Source organism: Pelodiscus sinensis, chromosome 1, assembly GCF_052426305.1.
Source record: "Pelodiscus sinensis isolate ZL-2025 chromosome 1, ASM5242630v1, whole genome shotgun sequence".
Classification (NCBI taxonomy): domain Eukaryota; kingdom Metazoa; phylum Chordata; order Testudines; family Trionychidae; genus Pelodiscus; species Pelodiscus sinensis.
Window position 1 is genome coordinate 111,681,016 of NC_143052.1, and position 22,660 is coordinate 111,703,675.

Genomic DNA, 22,660 nt, shown 5'->3' on the forward strand with positions numbered 1-22,660 from the left:
TCAGGGACCCAACACAGTTTTTCTTATATGGCATCCTTCTAAATCAGTGATACTCAGACTAAAACTTACAAGCCACAAGTGCCTCTTTAACATATCTCATAGACTCATAGACTTTAAGGTCAGAAGGGACCATTATGATCATCTAGTCTGACCCCCTGCACAGTGCAGGCCACAAAATCTCACCCACCCCTCCTAGAATAATCCTCTCACCTATATCTCAGATATTGAAGCTTTCAAATACTTTGAAGACCCCAAGATGCAGAGAATCCTCTAGCTGTGATCTATACCCCATGCTACAGAGGAAGGCGAAAAACCTCCAGGGCCTCTGCCAATCTACCCTGGAGGAAAATTCCTTCCCGACCCCAAATATGGCGATCAGATAAACCCTGAGCATGTGGGCAAGACTCATCAGCCAGACACCCATAAAGTTCTCTATAGTAACGCCTATCATCCCTCCATTGACCTATTTCCCACTGATAATGAATGGTCAATTAGTTACCAAGATCCTGTTATCTCATCAAACCATCCCCTTCATAAACCCATCTAGTTTAATCTTGAAACCAGATAGATCTTTTGCCCCCACTACTTCCCTTGGAAGGCCGTTCCAGAACTTCACTCCTCTAATGGTTAGAAACCTTCGTCTAATCTCCTTCAGCTCTTTGCAACACAATATTAAAACTCTGTGTCATTTAATAATTAACCAATCTAAGATATTAACCAATCATGATCCTTTTACTGTGTAATTGACCAACTTTAACTGATAAAATAATAGTATTTGGTCAGGCACAGGTAATGTTGGTCGCTGATCTTTTTCATGATCCACAGAGCCTTGAGTATTGTTCTTCTAAATGAAAACATTTAGGATACTCACTAAAACAGGGGGACAGTAGCTGATTGACAGGTCAGTGTATTACAGATTTGTAACCTTCACTTCAGAGCGGGCTTCAGAGTACCACTTTTCCACAAAATCATGTTGCCACAGCACAAACTTTGCAACCCACAGTACATCATCATTCCAGGTCCCTTGGAGTCTTGTCTGACTCCCACTGAAATTCACAGAATTGTTGAGTGACCAACGGACAATTCCTGCACTCCTTATTCTGTCCACATTTTCATTAGTTTGTAAAATCCTCAGGGCAAAAACCTTGTGTTCATTCTTGCCTTTACATATCATATGCCATTGTTGGTGCAATATCAATAATAATATCAGTGGGAACTTTGATTGAGTAAGCATAACAAGCTTTGACTCTGAATCTGTTTAGGCGGGAATCATACATATAACATATTTAAAAAAAAATACATAAGAATATTATTTTAATTTTGTTCTGGTTTTGCTATCATCTAACTTTTGAAATTGTGCTTTGCTATTGTGGTCCTGGGCATCCTAGAAATGCTTATAATAATAAACTGATACTTATTTTTTCATATAATTTCAATATTTATTTACACACAGCACTTACTAGTTAAAAAATCAAAGGAGCCACCAAAAATAGCATTAGAAACCATCTGAGACTGCACTTTTCACTGGTTACCCTTCACGGTGGTGGCCAGTGAAACAATTCACTGCTGCCCAGCTACCACTTCCTTAAGTTTCCATGATGACATATAAGAATTGTATGAGTCTGTAGAGATTTGAGCACAGTGGCCCCCATGATCAGTCCCCCTCTCCCTAAAATCTCAGCTGTCTCTCTTCCTTTATCTTCACCTGAACTCCTGATTGCCAGCAAATGGGGAAGATTAATCCCCTCGTCTCTCTTTATGAATTCCTTCTTCACCAGGCTTGAGCACTAGACCTCGGAGTATCATGGTGATTGGCACCATTCGAAAAAAGACCAATGGATTCCCTCTGCCTAGTATATGTGATTCCTGATGTTCCCATTGAATAAATCCAGTGGACCAGCAGGATACACTTGTGTGTCTCCTTCCCGCAGCTGGGGAGAATGTGGGCTCTGTGCCTTGACTTCTCATGGGGATTGGTTGAGAAGAACACAGAGTGTTGAGAGCATGATCTGCCTCACACATCTACTTAAAAGTCATGTAAATGGGGCCTAATCACACCTCAGTCCAGCTCACCTGGTAGTAGGGCTTGGCCTGGCTCTGATGCTCTGCAGATTAGAGCTGGAAATGCAGGCCTGACTTTAGCCAAGTGTAAACTTGATTAGGGCAGAGGACAACATATTATTTGCCCCTGCCTTCTATCAGTCTTCACCTCATCCACCCACTTTTAAACTAAGATGTGCCAATTGTGTGTGCTGTTTGCTACCCCTTCACAGTAACTTGTCCCAGTGAGTAAAAGAGAATTTGTTGTATGTAACACAAGACGTTGCTTCCTAAATAGAACTGACATAATGGCCAAGATGCCTCCATGACAAAGAAATATCTGCTAAAAGGAGAGCATAAAACCAGATATTGAGAGACCCAAGTAGAGCTTCCTAAAATGAGGGATTCTTATTCCAAGCTCATTGTCTGCTCTGGGCCCACTTCCACCTCCAAACTCATGTATATTAACAATGTTTCACACATCTCATCTCTCTACATTACTGAACTCACCATAACTAGTTGTTCTCAGGGAGGTAATCCTGGAACAAAACTATGTTGCTCATTGCTTTACAACAGTAGGCCATGGTCTCCTTTACATACTTAAGTAATGCCAATAATTAACATTTCCAATCCCAATATGGCTAATAGATTTTATTGAATCCTATATTAATATTCACCAGCCCAACTTACCCCCATAAGCATTTCCTTTTAAGAAAACTTCAGCCTAAACATTAAACAGCTTCCTAATTAAAAAGGCAATGAAAAGACATAGCCTGTGAATTAAATACTAATTACTCCAGATTTCAAATGAAAACTGTCCTTAACAAATGCTCTCTTTGGGCTATTGATGTGTCTGGGGTGGCTCCCTTGGGCAGAAACTTGATATGCTGGAAAAACTCTCCCCATCAGGGACTGCTAATTTGCTTGCATTCACAGTTTGTTGAGCTGTATGTTCCAGTTGCAGTCGGATCAAAGTTTTTCCCTGGCTTTAACCAATGGAGCAATATCTCCCAATGTCTCCTTCAAAGTTTAAGATTGCTCACCTGGTATCTTCACTCTGCTGTTGGGCTGACTACATCATCCTAGCATGACTTCAGGATCGTTGGGCTCGCCCAGTGCATATCTGGCTATATGGTAAAATCTACTCATAATTCGTTCCACTAAGTTGAGGGTACCTGTTCAAGGAAGTCTGTGGCTGTAAACCACATAAATAGCAATACTCCAGATTGTGGGTCTGTTTCTGTCCTCGTTTCTCATCTGTTCAATAGGAATTGCATGTATTTAGCTGAGGGCACTATACTCATTCCTCTCAGGCAAATCCCAGATGACATAATAGGCTAGCACTACTCCTCAAAGATGGAGTCCTGCAGAGTCTGGTATGTTCAGCCCTTCCTTTTAACATATAAATGTGAGCTTGGTCAGTGCTCTCCTGAGGCACCATAGACTCGGTGTCCTAAAGGTATGGATGGCACCTAGTTGCAAACTCTTTCTCAGCCTATGCATCCCCAGACTTCGCTATGATGTCCCACTACCAGGTGGTTGAAGACCAAATGATTCAAACTCTCAACCCAGGGAGGACAGAAGTGACAGTGGCAAGAAGAGGGAAATGCTGCAAGGAGCTTGCTCGATGATACGCTGACATCAACCTGAGTCATCAAGGGATTACTAAAATTGAAGGTGAAGCTCAGCTCTTCACTGCTGCTGGACACAAGGAATGCAGCAGAGTTAGTCTTCTTCTGCCTGTGACTGCCCAAGAACAGTGCGCTCTCTTCTCAAATGAAGACCTTGCCACCTTGATCCATATTTCATCACTTCTAGGTTAGACAACCGCCAGTCATTCTACCTAGGACTGAAAGTGAGCACTTCTTGAGGGCCATAGCTTGTACAGCATGCAGCAGCCTGTCTCTTAAGTAACAAAGGCTGCCTCCCTTTTCACTTCTGCACCAAATTCAGGGTCAATTTGTGAGGGAGTGTTCACCTTACATTGGCAAGGAAGACGTTAAAAGCAGCCAAGGGAAATTGCACAAGGACAGAGAGGGGCTGAACAGAGCAGCTGGTCAGGGCCTAGCAGGTCTATATAAAAAGAGACACTTTGCAGAGCAGAGTCAGTTACTGCTGAGAGCACAAGGAGTAAGGACTTTGTCTCTAGCAAGCTGAGGGACCTGGGGCACCTTGGTCAGAGCAACAGCTGGCAGGGACTGAGGGAGCCAGAGGAGCTCCTAGCTGCCTGCTGGGGTGGGTAGATGCATACCCGGAGGAATGGTGAAAAAGATGCTGGAGCTATGGGAAGGGTGAAAAACTTCAACCCTGAAGAAGTGGAAAGAGATGTTCACACTTTACATTATGTTGTGTACAATGCACATTCTACTTCTGGTCCTATAACTGTGTTCTGCACTTCAAAGCCACAGCGAAAGATGTCTTATTAATGGGAGTAAGAGAGAGAGAGATTGGGGGCATGTCTAAACTGCAATTTAAAAAAAATTCTGAAGCAGTGAGTCTCAGAGCCCAGAGCAATTGACTTGGGCTCATGGGACATGAGCTATGGGCTTTGCAATAAAGACATTCCCACCTGGGCTGGAGTCTGGGCTATGAAACTCAGCAAGAGGAGGGACTCCTGGATCCTGAGGGCATGGACTGCAGCAGACAAGGAACATAGCTGAGTAAATACCAAAAACTGGCAGCCTGGAACTTGGATTTCTGACGCAGGTTCTGCTTCTGCCTCACTGTATGTGCCTGCTCAGCTCTCTGCATCTCGCCTTCCTCCTCTTAAAATGGCAGTGACATTAATAATGGATGGAAGTGCTGTGACGGTTAATTAGCTGATATTAGTACAGTGCTTTAAACAACTGAGAACCACATACATCCTGCTCAATGTTACTGTCTGCTAGTAAAAGCTGAGGATACAGTGCCTTGGTACCTCAGTTGCTTCCCATCTCTTCCTCTGCCTCCTCACTGTGGAGGAACCTGACCCTTTACCAAGTGCCCTGATCTGAACCTGGTGAATTCTTTTTGGCTAACTCCTTCCTTCTCTCCATCTACCTGACCCCCATCCCAGTCAGCCCTGTTGTGACTCATGGATCATTCATTCCCTGTCTCCACTGATGTGTTCCTGATCCTGAGCATCCGTCTTCTGGATCACTGCCCAAGAATAACAGACCCATAGTCTCCTATAGACAACCACCTAACCTCAAGATGATTCTTACCAACAACCACAGGACATACCACACTAATATCAACCCTGGTACCTTCCCTTGCAACAAACCCCGTTGCCAGCTTTGTCCACATATTCATTCTGCTGATACCATTATTGGACCTAACCAAGTGAGTTATAAGATCAAGAACACATATTCCTGCGCATCCAGAAATATAATTTATGCTATCATGTGCCGAAAGTGTCCGTCTGCTATGTACATTGGTCAAACGTCTCAGACACTTCACCAAAGGATTAATGCCCACAAAACAGATATCAGACAGGATCACAAAGAAAAAACAATTTCTTGCCATTTCAACCAGAAAGGACACTGTCTCAACGACTTAACTACCTGCATTCTGCTACAAAAACCTTTTACATCTGCACTTGAAAGGGAATCCTCTGAACTGTCATTCATGCTAAAATTCGACACTCTCCAAGGGGATTGAACAAAGACCCCAACTACCTTACCCATTACCATGATAGCTTCCCCAATTATCACCTCTAATACCATTAGCTCACAGACATTTACCTTTCCCCACCTCCCTCTAATATCATTAACTCACAGACACTTACCTTCCTTCCCCCTCCCCCCCGCCCCCCGCATCCCCCTTCTGTTCTGAAGTGTGATTTGTCCTTTTCATATGTGTTCATTTTTTTTAATTGTATCCTTTGGTATATATGGTTGTGACTATTTTCTTCCACTATTTGATCTGAGGAAGTGGGTCTGGCCCACGAAAGCCCATCACCTAATAAACCATCTTGTTAGTCTTTAAAGTGCTATATAGTCCTGCATTTTGCTTCAAGAATAACAGTGCAGAGACAAGTCTTACCAGGAAGCCATGCTGGGACCCCTGGTTTCTAGCATTGGGGCACAGGTCAGTACTCACTCTAGTAATTAGTTCCAAATTGCCAGGCCTCCTCGAAGCAACAAACTCTCCCTGTCTATGGACTAGCACCTTAATACCTGTCATTTTGGAAGGCCTGGCATTTGATAGCAGTCATAATAAAAAGACATTAAATGTGAGGTTAATGGGACCTTCTTCATATACCTATTTCCACAGAAATCAAACAGAAATCAAAGAATATAATCACATGTGAATTTACACATGCTTTGGTAGTCAGGACCAGAACTAGCAGCTGTTTCTTGTGGAGATGGATAACACATCTCTGATACTATTTAATGCTAGATATCCTCTATATCTTATTTCTCAGGAACCCTGAAGCTTGATTACAGTAAAGCTTGAAGTCATCATTTACCCAGATTTAATTAGAAGTATTATTAACACATCCTGAAAATTAAGAATAATTTGCCTTCATATATTTTCCATGTTGTTGTACTTTTCCACAGAAACTCAAGTTTTAAAAAGGAGCTCACAGCTATATGAAAAAGGAATATTTCATTTAGCTGTCCAATAACTTTTGACCTGGGGTCATTTGCATACCCAAATTAAAGCATATGACTTTATTTATATTTACTTTTAATCACCTCAAACTATAAGGTTACTGTCCCTGGAAACTTCATGGCTATAAATGTCAGATATTAAATACATTAATAAGTTATTAAAAATGGCATGATTTGCATATGCACATGAAGGTAATTAGTAGTGCAGCTCCACGAATTTAAATTTCCCAAAATTCATAGAAAATGAAGATACAATTGATTACTTTAAGCCTCCCTTAGTATATATATTTCTTTTAACCATCAAGAACCATATTGAAAATAGACATAATTTGTATATGTGAACAGGCAAATAAATAAATAAATAAACAGGCAGATCTGAAGTTGGGTAGGCTGCATGTGACACATGGATGAGAAATTGGAGGAGCTGACACTTACTATAATGGTACAGTGACCCCATTAGCAGGGAGTAATGTAAGTGTGATGACAAACAGCAGCTCAAACATCACAATACCTGTCCCTATAGGTGTGTGAAGCTCCATACTGATAATGATGTCACTTCTGTCTGTTCAGAGTAGAAATGTGACAGAGAATCTAGTAGCTTTATTGGAGTCATTGGAGAATTCATAATTTGGCTTTTATATATATTCTGTTAACCTCTGATTCTTCTTTGGCTCCCACTCTAGCGCTGCGTCTAGACTGGCAAGTTTGCGGAAAAACTTGCCAGCTGTCTACATTGGCCGCTTGAATTTGCGCAAGAACACTGACGATCTCATGTAAGATTGTCAGTGTTCTTGCGCAAATACTATGCTGCTCCCGCTTGGGAAAAAGCCCTCTTGCGCAAATGCTTTTGCGCAAGAGGGCCAGTGTAGGCAGCTAAAAACTGTTTGGGCAAAAAAGCCCCAATGGCGAAAATGGCGATTGGGGCTTTCTTGCACAAAACCGCGTCTAGATTGGCACAGACGCAAAAGCATCCATGCCAATCTAGACGTTCATTTCCGCAAATGGTTTTAATGGAAAAACTTTTCCGTTAAAAGCATTTGCGAAAAATCATGCCAGTCTAGACGTAGCCTAGATGTATCTGCATCCCATATGCATAAGATCTGAGTCTTGTGAATTACAGTGTCTGTGGAACCACGCCTATGTAATGCATGTCCTCATGCCCATTTGTTATTTTATTTTATTTTTTTATCCAGTAATAGCCAACAACAACAAAATCTTTCTCGACACCACTCTCTGTGCCAAAATGATAGATTCAGAGCCGTCAGTTCTTTGAGAGAGATGTCCCTGTGAGTGCACCACATCAGGTCAGTGCACTGTCGCTGCGCTGAGGATCAGAGTCTTCAGAGCAATGTCCCTAGGGCTGTGCACTCCTAGTGTGCTGGCATCACACATGCACGAGTCCCTCCTCCCTTCCCCCTCCCCCTCCCCCACTCAGTTTCTTCTCTACCATTTCCAGCCAGAGATGGAACTCGGCCGTGTTCCTTACCTCGTTCCTCCTATTAATCATTGTTTTCCCCCAGATAATTAGTTTATAGTTAGTAGTTAATAGTTGATCATTCCCTTTTTCCCCCCCAAAAAAAGTTTTGTCCCTTCTTCTGGGTTTTTCTCCCTCGTTAGTTAGCTTCTTAGTTGGCATTATGCCTGGCTCACCAGGATTTAAGCGTTGTTCCTACTGCATTGATCCTATTCTGGTGTCTGATGGACATGCACAATGTGTCTGTCGCCTCTGGGATGCACACATTTCGCAAAAGTGTCCCCATTGTGTGAAATTAAAATCAAGAGCTTGCCAAGAAGGAGACCTGCAGCTTATGTTCATACTGCTCAAAAAATCATTACTCCCTGCCTCTGATCCAGGGCAAGGTTCTGAGACCCCTCAGGCATGTAAAGACAAAAAGCCAATGAAAAAGTGAGCTTCTTAGTTGCCTCGGGATCCTCTGGCACCGAAAAGGGGCTCACTAACCAGCTAGATGCCGAGAACAGCTGCGGCTCCGCATCTTAGTACCTATTATGCACCAGATGTTTCCAGCACCACCTGAATTGCCACAAGAGTGGGGCCTTCAAAAACCTGCACTGAGACCACCAGCTTCAAGATGCCAGCCTCCCACTTTGTGGCACCATCCAGCACTGAGGATGCCTTACTGGCATCGCAACCAAATATGACTTCCATGCAAACCACTGGCACTGCCGCGACACAGATAACATTGCCAGCGTGCTCGGTGCTGACAGTGCATCTGGCACCGCAAATCACTTTGGTGCAGCCGACCACAGCACCGTCAACACTGGCTTGGCAATATATGCAGCATAGACACCTGATCATATCGTCAACTTTTAATTCACCCTTCCTCAGCACCAACCACTCCCGGGGTATCCCGGCACTGCAACAAACTCTCTCGCCAGAGTGATTCTCAAGCGACTCAGTTAAGAAGGTGGACATTGTATTCTCGCCACAGAATTTTCTGTTCCCCCCGCCCTTGGACCATTCCATCTATTTCACCAGAACCCATCCAACATACACAAAGCATAGGGACATGCCACCCTGGTACGGAAACCTGTGGATGCCACCCCCAAAGCCTTACCCGCACTGGCAATACTGGAACCCATGACACTCCCAGAATAGACACCAACATCCTAAGAAACATCATAGTGTACCCCAGCATTCTCCTCCCCTACAATCACCATCACCTCCGTGCCAACAGGCTATAGATGACAATCACAATGACCCATCTCCCAATACGTCTCCACACAAGAATGACTCTTCCTCACCTGATGAATCCATCTTGCCTCTCCCTCCGACTACTGCTGACAACTTCTCCCATTTCCAAGATCTTTTAAGCGATACAGGAGGTTACTGAGAACCAGCACGAACTGACAGATATTTTACAATCTGTGACATCATCCAAAATAGCCCTACCTATCAACTCCACAATTATGGAACCGGCTAAAACCACATGGGAAACACCTGCCATAGCTACTCCCACATGCAAGAGAGTGGACAAAATATACTACATCTCACCTAAAAGATCCGAGTTCCTTTTTACTCATCCAGTGCCAAATTCACTTGTCGTGGAAGCTGCCCACCAGAAAAATAAATAGCATCACTTCAGATCTACACCTTCTGACCACAATAGCAAAAAAATTGGACTTATTTGGCTGCAAAGTTTACATTCCTTGATGCTGCAATTCTGAGTTGCTAATTATGCAGACCTGTTAAGTAAATATTATCACAGACATTATTCAAGATTTATTTTATTGTGGACACACCAGAAGCCAAGAAATAACAGTTCAAAGCGATACTATCAGAAGGACACCTGATTTCCATGATAGACTTTCAGGCAACCCAAGATACTGCAGATATGGCTGCACACTCTACAGCCATTGCTGTTGTCATGAGGATAGCCTCTTGGTTTAATTTACCATATTTCCTCAGGGAGATCCAATCCACCATTGAGGATCTTCCTTTTGATGGCAAGAAACTGTTTGCTGCAAATACCAACGATGTACTGCATTCAGTGAAGGACTCCAGGGTGACTCTCAGGTCCCTCGGCATCCACAGCCTGGCACCTAGAAGAAGATAGTTCAGGTAACAACCGTATCTTAGACCAAGATATCTGCAATGCACCCAATACCCCTGAAAAGGACCAGCAACAGCAACACGACAATAGAAATAGATCCCAATGATGGTGTCTACCATCAAATAACACACAACAGCCACAACAACCCAATAAGCAAATTTGAGCAACATGTTGAGGGTCAAGAGAGCCTCTCACCTATACCAACACCACCATCCCAGAAGCTCTTTCAATACTGTCTCCTTCCATTCTATCAGATCTGTTTATAGATAACATCAGATAGATGGGTGCTTCAGATAATCAAACACGGATACACTATTCGCTTTATGACTATATCCCCTTCCTATCCACTTACCTCATCCATCTTCAGGAGCCACTTTCACAAGACTTTCCTCCAACAGGAAGTATACCACCTCCTACATTTAGGAGCAATAGAGATAGTTCCACCACAGTTTACGGGGAAAGGTTTTAATTCTCATCATTTCCTCACAGAGAAGAAGTCAAGAGGATGGCAACCCATTCTAGATTTGTGAGCACTGAATAAATTTGTAATAAAAAAAGTTCAAGATGGTGACGTTGCTACCATTAACACATCATTGGAACAGAGCAACTGGTTTTCGTCCCACAACTTGCAAGATGCATATTTTCACATCTCTATCCATCCAGCTCATAGATGCTCTCTTCCATTTGTTCTAGGTTCACAATACTACCAGTACAAGGTCCTACCATTTGGCTATCCACGACTCAAAGGGTGTTTTCGAAAATATTAGCTGTAGTAACTACCTACTTAAGAAAACAAAATGTCATCATGTTCCCTTACCTGGATGACTGTCTCCTCAAAATGCACTCTGAACTCAAATTTCATCGCAGCACAACCATCACCCTGAATGTCTTTGAAACTCTCAGCCTGCAGATAAACAAAAAGAAATCCACTTTACTCCCGACACAGAAAATAAAATTTATAGGAGCTTACCTGGACTCCATGTGAGCCATTGCCTTACTTCCTTCATAGAATTTTCACAAATTAGCAGAGCTGGTACAAAAGCTGCAGTCCAGTCCCAAAGTTACGGCTCACAGCAGCCTCCAGCTTCTGGGCCATATGGCTGCATGCAATTTTGTAGTAACCAATGCACGCTTCTACCTGTGATGTCTGCAAGGTTGGCTCAGACATGTGTACAAACCCAATGTGCACCCCCTATCCAAATTCCCTACTGTCCCCACAGCAGTAAAATAATCCCTACAGTGGTGGACAATCCCACAGAACCTCTGTTCAGGCATCCCATTCCTCACACCAGACCTATCTGCTACTTTGACTACAGATGGCTCCCTCACAGGGTGGGAAGCACATTTGCAACATCACATGGCTCAGGGATTGTGGTCCAACACAGAGAGAAACCTTCACATGAGCATTCTGGAGCTTTGAGTTGTAAGATACGCATGCAAGCAATCCCTTCCCTTTATTATCAACAATCATGTCAGAGTATACACAGATAATGTAGTGGCTATGTTTTATATAAATTCTCAGGTCAGAGCCTGCTCACATGCTCTATGCACAGAATTCATGACCCTCTGGAACTGGTGTCTAAAGCTTGGTATAAAAATCACTGCCTTCCATCTTCCAGGTAATCTCAGTACCACGGCAGACACGTTCAGCAGAGCCCTTCTTACTGAGTACGAGTGGCGACTCAACCAAGACATCCTGTTGTGGATCTTCCATCAATGGAGTCACCCCATCATATACCTTTTCACCACTCAAACCCACAAAAAGTGCCACCTCTTCTGTTCCAGAGCAGGAACGAGGAAAGGGTCTATGAGTGACACCTTTTTAATCAGCTGGTCATCTCACCTCCTGTACTCCTTCCCTCCCATACCTCTCCTAAACAAAGTCATACACAAGTTGAGGACAGACAATGCACAACTAATTCTCACAGTTCCATCATGGCCACAATAACCCTGGTTTCCCTTCCTGACCAGGTTGTCCCACACACCTCCAATTTCCCTATCACAGACCCCCAGATCTCCTCCAGCTGGGAGTCCAGACCAGCTATCCCAACCGGCACATGCTGCACCTCAAAGCATGGTACCTTGATGGTTCTCTGCACAAGAGCTAGAATGTCCACAACAGGTTCATGGAGTATTGCTTCACAACAGAGCTCAGAACACCCGCAAGACATAAGCTCAAAAATGGAAGAGATTTTCCATATTGTGTTCAGACTGTCAAGTCGCCCCATTTATGGCTTCTATACCCCTTATCCTCGAGTACTTGCTGCATCTCAAACAATCAGGCCTTGCTATAAGCTTCATCAAGGTCCACCTGGCAACTGTAACAAACCTTCATCTCAAGATAGACGACTCTTCAATCTTTGCACATCTGATGACCAAAAGATTCCTGAAAGGTCTATCCAGAAGTGATTCCACCTTCGGAGCTTTGGGACTTGCACCTGGTGCTGAATGCACTTACACACTCTCCATTTGAGCCAATGGCTACCAGTACTTTATTGCACTTTATCTATGAAAACAGTATTCCTTGTAACCATCACATCAGCCAGACGATTAGGAGAAATTGCAGCGTTTATGGCAGATCCTCCATACACTACCTTTTTCAAGGATAAAGTGACATTACACACCCACTCCAAATTCCTGCCTTCATGCTGGATCCAAAGTCCTTCCTTGAATCATTCAGCTTTATAGTCACCTGCTGTGTAGCACCCACAGGGACATCTCTCTCTTGAAAAGGAAGTTACTCACCTGTGAGTAACCTGTGAGTAACTGATGTTCTTCAAGATGAATGTCCCCGTGGGTGTTCCCCTACGTTCCCTTCCTCCCATCTACGTCAGAGTTCTGGCCTCTTCCGTTGGTCTCTCTCTGAGGTAGAGAAGGAACTGAGGGGAGGGGAAACTTGTACATGCGCAATGCCTGCACACTAGGAACACATGGCTAGAATAGCCCGAGGGACACTGCTCTGAAGACTCTGATACTCGGAGCAGCAGCAGCAGTGCACCAACCTGATATGTAGCACCCAGGGGAACACGCATCTCGAAGGACATCAATTACTGCACAAGTGAGTAACCTCCTCATCTCCAACTGTGTCTGGCCAACTGTGTCTGGCCTCATTCCTCTCACTGATGGCCACAGCCATTGTCTTTCTGTCTCATGAGAACCATGTGTCAGATCACTGCTCCATTCATCAGTTGTCTTAACAAGAACAGGAAAGTCTGGGGGCACCCATAAAAGCTTTACCTCCTCAAAGCATGTAAGGGGCAATTTTAGATCCCCACAGAATGAGGATTGACTTCCAAGTTGGATCTGATCTTGCCAAGTCTTTGTTCTTCCCAGATGGCACATAACTTCTAAGATCAGTACCAGCAAAAGACTCAGCATCATAAGGCAAGAATCCAGTGTGGAAAATCACCTCAGCTCAGACTGCTACCTGTGCACCAAAGAGCAGTCCCACCACTTCAGTGAGGCAAGGGAGCACTGAACACTAGGCTACTTATAACTACCAACACCAGTCCCTTTCATCTCATAAGGTGGAGCCAAACCTTCAGCCACCAGCTCAGCATCAAAGAAGCACAAGTCACAAAGTGCCTATACCTGAAAATACCTGTACCAGACACCAGTACCAGCTTTGACACCAGTAACATCAACATTGACACTGTCAGCGAAATCCCTGCTGGTACCCAATGAGTCTGTGTTGGGGGAGGTAACCCAATCCCTAGCACCAGTGTCTCTACACTTGGCACAGGTGCATATTTCTGGCATCTTGGTACTGAAGTCACCTCAGAGGTTGATGCCGTGCTTCTGGGTGATGTCTGTTCCTCATTTCCATCACTGAAACATGCCTTTTCTTACCCATCCATTTGCAAGCTGCCTCCCCTCAGGTCATGAGATGGTCTCTTTCGACAGATTAAGAATCTCAGGTTAGCACTGACACGCATCCACCTACAACATGGCAATGGCCAAGTCAGCACTATCTGAACCAGCATTGCCAATACAATGCACCACCCTGGCCATATCAGGAATACTAAGGATCCTCTCCCAAGACATCCAGGAGCTGGTCTTCTGAAATCATAGAGCTTCTTCTCCTTCTGCATCTATAGCCAGACTCCCATCTACCAACAGGGAAGAACAAGAAAAAGAAAAGGCAGTGGAACCTTCCAGAACAAAACCCCTCATTCAGCAGAGTCTCTGACTCCTCCTCCCTAGAGAAAGTCATCTCTTTAGCTCCAGTACTGGCCCCCTGATTACTTTAAAGCATTTTAGGAGCTACTTGCATGCATTACTTGACATCGAAACATCTGAAGAAAAAGCTCCGAAAAGTTCTCGTATTTTGCACTTGTCTTCTGATGGTGAGATAGCTCTACCTACCCAGAAGAGGACATCTTAGACCCAACCCAGGACCTTGTGGCAGACACAAGCTGTACTACCACCTATAGCTAAGATAGCAAGAAATAATTATCAGATACCCCAAAAGGGGTTTGAACTGTTTGGCATACATATAAGTCTGTGTGCCTTGGTGGTTTCTGAGGCCCATGAAAAGATTACAAAGCAGATTAATAGCATTCCTAACGACAAAGAGCTCTCCAAAATTAGACTTATTTAGAAGAAAGGTCTATTTATCAGTATCACTGCAGCTATGAATTGCTGATTACTGGGACTTGTGGGTAAACAGCTAGCTCATTGAGGTAGGGTATCTTCCAAAAGATTCCAGAGAGGAATCAAAAAGCATTACTCTGGCAGGCCAGCTAGATGCAAAAACACCACTATAGGTAGCCATGGATGCATATGATACAGCAGCTTAGAGCCATGGCCTCTTCTGTGATCACACACAAAGTGTCCTGGCTGCAAGACTCCTTACAACCTTTGTGGCTATAAATGTAGCTTACTGTGCTTGATCAAACTATTAAAAAATACTTAACACAGAGGTTCCCAATCACTTTAAACTGTCCTAGGACTGTGCAGGTTTCTGTGATTGACACTTTAGGTTCTTTCTCTCTACAATACCCTTTGGCTCAGTGCACAGCCTCTGGACTGGGCCCCAAAATGTCATATGTGCACATTACTCTGCAGCAAAGCTCGCCTTGCCTCAAATCCCAGTCTTGAAATGACAAGACGGCTTTGGAATAGCCAAAGCAGGTAAGAGCATGGGCAGGTGAACAGAAGGCAGCAGATAACAGATGCTAAAGTCACGATCTTATTGGTAATTTGGTACACTTTCTCAAAACATATCTTTAAGAAGTACTGACACTGCTTAAACCCTTGTGAACCTGTGTGGCTTCAGTGTTCTTCCACTATTTGAGGATAAGCAGCGAAAGTACTAGATGCCCTAAGCCTTTCCTAATTACACTCCAAAACCAATGGCACTTCGCAATGCATGGGACTAGCAGGGAAACTATAAATAGCTCTCTCAGAAACATAGTTATCCACGTTCACTCTTACGTGCACCAGCAGCATGATCTCAGACGTCTCTGCTGGTCTATAGGGCGTTGCCCCAGTGGAAATAGGAACACATTTTGGCAGTGTCTGTGGTTTCAGCATGTGAGGTTCTTGCTCCAGAAACTACAGTTGGACTGGGATCTATACAGCAGGATATCAGCAGCAGCCAAAGGTAGTCTCCTCTGAACAACAAACCTGCAATAGTGAACGTTGGAGTGAGTGGGCTCCATCCTGCTTGGTTTAGAGGCTGTCCATTATGGTGACAGTAGAAAAAATTGTGCTGTTTTACTGACACATTCCACCAGCCAGGAATTAAAAGTCACCCATCCCCCAAGCATCTGTTGACAAAGTTCATTTAAAAGGGTCACGTTCCACACACAGCAGGGTATGCTCACAATGAAACGACTACTTATGGATCTGTCTGGGACTGATATCTCTAGTAGGCAAGGTCCTTGCATACCAGTCCGTCAGCAATGGTGAGAAAATGGTGGCACATGAAAGTTCTTGCAACATTTTCTAAGTATCAGGGAATTTTTTCAGCAAGCAACATGGAAGACCAGACTTTTAGAAAGTTCAGTTCACTATCCCCTCCTCTCAGACCCACCCACACCCATCCACCCACACAGTGCTGTGTGCCTACAGCTTCAAGAGAGCAAGACTTGACTAACTGGAGACCACTAGGTGGGAATCCATTGATGCTAAGTATTTCCATTGGGCTACAAGCCCTTTTTTGTGGGAAGTAACAACATTTTAATTATATTTGCCACTTTCTTAAAATTCAGGGCAGTTTCTCAAGGGAATGGGAGAGGGATTACCCAAGCTATACTTTGCTTCTTTAGCCGTACCAAGCGGACACTCCATCTCCAGTTCACAGTTACCTATTTTGATGCATTCATGACTTCTTAAATATCTTTTCACATAGAATTGTTTTAATTGGTACATTATTGTTATCCTCGCATTCTTGTCTAATACTGATGATATCAGAACTATGAGTAAGGAACAATAACGTAACAGCGTTTAGAAGGCTTCTTAAGACAGCCAGTCACAGGAAAACTCTATTTCTGATGTCATCAGCCTGGCCTTATTGGTAATCCTGAAAGATTCCAGAGCCACCTGAGAAGCGTTGAATGCCCTGGATTCCTGTTGACTTCAGTGGAACCTGCGGGGCTCAGCACCTCCTAGCAGGAGCTCAGCACCTGGTAGGATTGGGCCTCTCCTGTGAGCAAAAACTCAAGTTCAAAATAATGTTTTGTAAGACAGACCAAAAGAAAAAATATATCCATTGTCAGAAAGGAAGAATTTGTGGAGCAGCATTAAAACAAAATCTTCATCTGAATGTATGGGCAAACATCCATCTTCAGTGTTCCAGCCAAATTTTCCTTGTTTAACACTTGAAAAGAAAACACAAGAGCAAACATCTGAAAGAGGAGGGTAAAAGCAAAGAGACCCCACTGTGAAAAAGCAATGTGGTAACCTAACACAGCATCTGGGAGCGAGGGCCAGCTTTAGTTTTTTGATTGTCCTCATTTGCATGCATCACTGGATGTTCTGGACATCTAAAAATACAGCCCCAATTTACATAAAAACAAAGTACAAAGCTAATTTGGTTAGTTCAATGTCCTCAGTGTGTTCCATTGGCAGAAAGCACAGGAGCCTATTACTGGGGTCCCAAATAACATGTTGGCTGAGTTCAGCTGCACGGGAAGAAGCAGTGCACCAGTTTCACTCTCACTAGTGTAACCACAGAGAAGCACTTCAAAGACATTTCCATCCTTGGGCGTGTGATGTAGGCTACTCCCAGCAGCGTATGCTGATATTTATCTGAGAGCGACTATGTAAAGTTTGGATTCTCTTATACTCTCTGGTACAGCCTGGAACACTAGCTACCGTCATTGGTTTTCAGAACGAATATCCACATTGGAAATGGCCTCAAAGGTCAATAAAGAAAGAGGGTCATGCACAGTGTTCAGAGTGATTAGGTTTCTCTAGGGGTAGTTGGAACTCAGCTGCTTCCAGACTCCATTGGTTCATCCCTCACTTCCCCGGAGGTTCTTTGTCTGTGGGGGTAGGTGAGGATATGGAGTGGGCTAATTGACAGCTTTACCATCCCACTTTCTACAGCTGGCAATGGCTATTGTAGGATTGCCAAGTGAGTGATTACATTATCTCAGCCTATTGTTTTAATAACCACTGTGTAATCACTGAGAACTGTATGCTAGGACACGAGGACATATACAGAGAATGTCATAGGGATTTGGGATAGTGTGGGCTAAATGGGTTTGCAGTTCAGACTGAAATATTAGAAGAAGGCTGCTTCCTGTGCAGAAGTAGCATGGAGTTGAGGAGGAGAGGTCAGTTAGCTGCTATATTGGGAGATGTTGTTCCTTCTGAGTTCTAGCTAGAGCCAGAGGGGAGGGATATTAGACATGTATTAGCAGCATTCAGTCCTCTACTCCCTACTCAAGATGCCTAGAATCCCAGAAAACACTGGGCCACATTCAGACCTGTTGTAAGAGTGTGCAGCTCTCATTGGGGGTTGCATCCACATTATCCAGGGCTGAATTTGGTCCACTGAATCCATAGGGGAATCAGTCCAGTCTACTTTTGCATTCTTTCCCCTCTATTTTTGCCCTCTTCTGCCATTTTGTTGCTCCTGTGTTAGCCTGGGCCTCTTCATTGGAGATTTATTACAGCTTATTTCTGTCTGCCTTTCTTTAAAGCCAGCTGAACATACCCAATGCTCTTCCTCTATGGTAAGACCAAAAATACAGACCACCTTCCCAGCTTCTGTGACAGTTGTCCTAACACACTCCTTTACTCTCTTCCCCTGATCATGGGTTTTTTCTCCAAGCCCAGCCTAGTTATCTCTGCATGAAGCTGTCGTGTTGTTGTTGTGTTTGTTTGAATCTGGTGTTCACATGAGCTGTGACTATGCTACATACGTGTATTTCTCATGCACCCTGAGTTTTCCTTTGGTCAAGTTAATTGCTGTCCTACTTTCTAATGAATTACCAAGAGAGAACAAGGACTGTTAAGATTTCTTGTTAGCAGCTACCTTTCTATATCAATTTGACATTGGCTTGACTCACCATGTGATTTCAAATTTAAATTTACTATAAAGGTCTGAGGCTCTGAATCGCTGATGAGCCGAGCTGATTTATTGTGAAGTTTAAGATCCACTTTTGTATAAAAAGAGACTAAGCAATAATGATCAAAAACTGCATAGCCTTTGAGGGCTACATTTTAAAACAGCATGCCATGTGGGGCTTATGAAAGCCATTCTCTGTGTGCAATTATATAAAACTTCCCTGGTCTGTCAGAGAGACAGACACACATCAGAGAGCTGCTAGAAAATGAAAATGTAGCAAGCAAGGAGGAATCTGTTCAGACACGCCAAGCAGTTGTCACTTGGTCTTACACTGTCCAGCCCCTCCAGTAAACATAGCAACTGTGGAAGATATAAGCAAAAATTCTCTAGTTCATGCACCGCTGTAATAGATGCAATTAGGCCCTATCCACATGGCAGTAAAGTTTTAAATAATGGGTCTTAACTCTTCTTTGAATTTAGTTTATTAGAGGAAATTGGGCCAGAGGACTTACCTGGGGTGGGAGGGGTGTACAGTCTTTGTAGTTGCCTGCTTAAATAGTAGTCCTGGATGCAGACAGGCAAGCATCGTGTCTATTTAAATGCTCACAGAGCCAAACTCTCTGCTCATTTACACTCCGTTTACTTTAGTGAAGTTGTATTGATGTAAATGAGAGGAGAATTTTGCTTACAGACTATCTGCAGTGTTAAATTAGGGGGCCAGGCAGAGGTTAGGGTTTGGAGGGACACTCATTGAAATGTATTCCTGCAGGTTGTTTGTCCCCTTACTCTCTCCATCACTGATCTGGGTGCTCAGGCAGCAAAAAGCCACACAGCCTGATGTTGAAGTCTGTGTCTTGCCAACAAGTGGGGAACCACCATCCCATATTGGCCACAGGTTTGGTGGTCCCCAGAATCCCACGCCATAAGTTTGATGAAGACACTAATTCTCAGAGGTGTCACTGATGATTAAAGTGCTTGGTACCTCAGGCAAAACTGCACCTCCTGTCCAGTGCTCGTCTACTAGACACAGCACAATGTTTCTCTGCGACTTTCGATTGACGTGTAGGTAGCCACACACCATTGCAATTCACATGCTGGAGCAGAGAGTCAGTTTGGGAAGCAAAGACTATAAACAGTAGTTTGGAAAGAAAAAGCAGACATACACATCATGCACAGGGCCACTGCATCTTGAAGCAAGACTTTTTTTGAGTAATCTCAGAAATATAAATTCATGTAATTCCCTGAGGAACAGAAATGCAACAGATGCTGCTCATTTTGAGCTATAATAGGAAATCCAAAAGATCTGTTCTCTCCTGGTTTCGATAGTGGTGACTAGCTAAGAAGGGGTGATCTGCACTGTTTCTGAGTCCAAAAGGTTACTCTCTCAGTAGTTTGGTGCTTAGCATCAAGCTCTTGGTTTTGCAGCAGGGAAGGGGGTGGTATCCATGTGCTTCTCTGGCAGAGTGAGTAGGAGGATGACAAGATTATCTCTCGGTTTAGCCCAGGGTTATGTTCCCACAGCGCTTCCAAGGGAAACTCCTGCTTCTTTTATTTAGCACAGTATTTTCATGGGTTTTGGGGGCAAAATGAACTGGAACCCTGTAACTTTGTTCTGCACAGTTCCCCCAAGCAGAGTGATTGTCTCATCTTGAACTGGGCACCTGGGTTCCTTACACAAGCTGAGGCAAGGCAGCTGACTCCTTTTTGTTCAGGAAGCTGTTGCCCACGTATATATATAAAACATGAAAAATGTCAAAGCTGGTTGCAGGCCCTGGGGGAAATGATTAGTGACAAGGCTGAAGCAGTGAGAAAAGCAGAGGCCAGGAGAGAGGCTATTTAAAAATACTCCTGGCCTGAGCATCAGCTGTCAAGCCAACGTTTAAAAAAAATACCGGGCTGTGCACAGGCTGTGGGAAATACAGAGGGGTCATGAGAAAGACGAAGGGCCCAGAGCTCAGGACTGTGAGTGCACAGTGCAGAGCACAAAAAACACAGCTAGGCCCCTGTGGAGATGGGAGGGCTGATTCCAAGACTCAAGCAATGCTAAGAGCTTGGCTCAGTGGCAACCCGTACTGTGCTCACATGGGACCACCAAACTTGAAAGCAGACTTAGGACCTACCAGAGTTCCCCAGGCAGAACAAGCTAAATGTATCATAGATACTTAGTGTCAGATTAACCAGGGCAGCTGACTGATGCACATTATGTAGTAGCTTCAGAGACAAATCCAAAAGAAAACTGTCTTTCTTCACCCTCTCTTCCACCCCCTGTCTAATTGTGACTTCTTGATCAGTGTAATCACAGAGGCTATGTCTACACTGCAGGCTTCTTGCGCAAGAAACTTTTTGCAGAAGAGATCTTCCGCAAAAACGTCTTGCGCAAGAGAGCGTCCACTCTGCAAAAGCGCATTGAAAAAGCAATGCGCTTTTGTGCAAGAGAGTGTCCAGATTTCATGGATGCTCTCTTGAAAAAAAGTGCTGATTGTGATCCACAGAATGGCCACCAGAGCACCTGTGCTTTTTCCTCTTTCCTGTTTTTGCGTAAAAAACCTCTGTTGCCCATCCACACACACCTTTTTGTGCAAGAACTCATCTGCAAAAAGGAGTTATTCCTCGTAGAAGGAGGAATAACCTATACCACAAAAACCCCTCCGTTCTGTCCTTTTACTTGTGCAAAAACGCACTTGAGCTGTGGACCCTCCGTGAGTTTTTGTGCAAAAATGACCGTTTTTGCACAAAAAATCTGTAGTGTAGACCTAGCCAGAGGGAATTGAGGGCTTCTTAAGGAAGATACTGTCAAGTAAACTATTCCATTACCTTTAAGACCCTGACCATGAGTTCAGGCACTTGCAGCGAGGAACCCAAAGGAAGTGGTTGATGAGAGGCTGCACAGCTTCACTAGTGAGTAGTGTAATCCAGAGAACTTTTAGGATGCCACCACAGCCTTGGGAGAGAAGGGAATTCAGACCTGCATCAATCAAGAGCGGTTGGGGCTAGGGCAGTGTGAGAGAGCTTTCGCAACACTAGGGAACAGTGCAGTGAGCTCTTCCTGGGTAGTGTTGTCTGTGATCCAGGATCTTTGTTTTTCATCTGCTGTTATAACTACTGCCTCTGTGCCAATGGGTTCCAGAATGCAGAGGAAAATTCGCGCATCTCAATCACCTTTTTCCGACTCTTCCGGGTGATGCGTCTCGTGAAGCTCCTGAGCCGTGGGGAGGGCATCCGGACGTTGCTTTGGACCTTCATCAAGTCCTTCCAGGTATTCCTTCACTTATCACTAAGTAGACAGGCCTGGAAAGAGGTATTTATGCTCTTTATTTGCCTTGCCACAAGAGATTTTCATGCTGACAGGAGGGGCCTTAAGCACAAAAGGCAAAATTTTCTTCCATGCAGCAGGCCAGCCCTTCACTAAAGTGGGACTTCAGTGGTGCAAGGTCCTCATGTTAGACTCCCTGCACAGTGGTAAGTTCTACCTAGACAACCTAGGTAACTCCTTGGGTCTTATGCACACTTGGCAGCTCAAGGAACACTCTGGTCTCTGCTTCAGACCAAAGTGAAAGGCAATCCAGACCTAAAACCAAGGCCTTGGTTACTTTATAATCATTAAGATCTCTAGCACTTTGTAAAAGAGAAGGGATAGTGATTCCTTTATACTGGCCAAATTCTAACTCAGGTAATTACATTTGGACCATGGCTCACTTAAAATTCTGTCCTCGGTTTCAGAGGTATTCTGTATCTATTGCTTCAGGTGAAATTTGCTCATCCAGAGGGCCAGCATAAGGCTCTGTGCACCACTGAAATCTCATTTAAGCTCATTTAAGCTGCCTCTCTCCACAGGGCTATATTTGCACTTTCTGGCCTAAAGTGTGGTGTTGTGTAGCTGTGACCTCTTAAACAGCTACTTTTTCGCCCCAGAGGTAGCTGCATTTCAGTGG

The 22,660-nt window shown here is 44.0% G+C and overlaps 1 protein-coding gene across 11 annotated transcripts in view; it reads left to right on the forward strand.

Annotated features, from left to right (window-relative positions):
- Positions 1-22,660, forward strand: part of CACNA1C (calcium voltage-gated channel subunit alpha1 C) — a 630,647-nt gene that overhangs the window by 564,026 nt on the left and 43,961 nt on the right. For 7 of the 11 annotated variants that reach the window (XM_089769299.1, XM_075896596.2, XM_075896633.2 and 4 more), the window contains 2 exons: positions 18,361-18,393; positions 21,856-21,984. In XM_089769299.1, coding sequence (XP_089625425.1) covers positions 18,361-18,393; positions 21,856-21,984 — 162 coding nt within the window. The remainder of the gene's footprint in view (positions 1-18,360; positions 18,394-21,855; positions 21,985-22,660) is intronic. The other 4 variants (XM_075941274.2, XM_075896542.2, XM_075896606.2 and 1 more) reach the window with 1 other exon arrangement.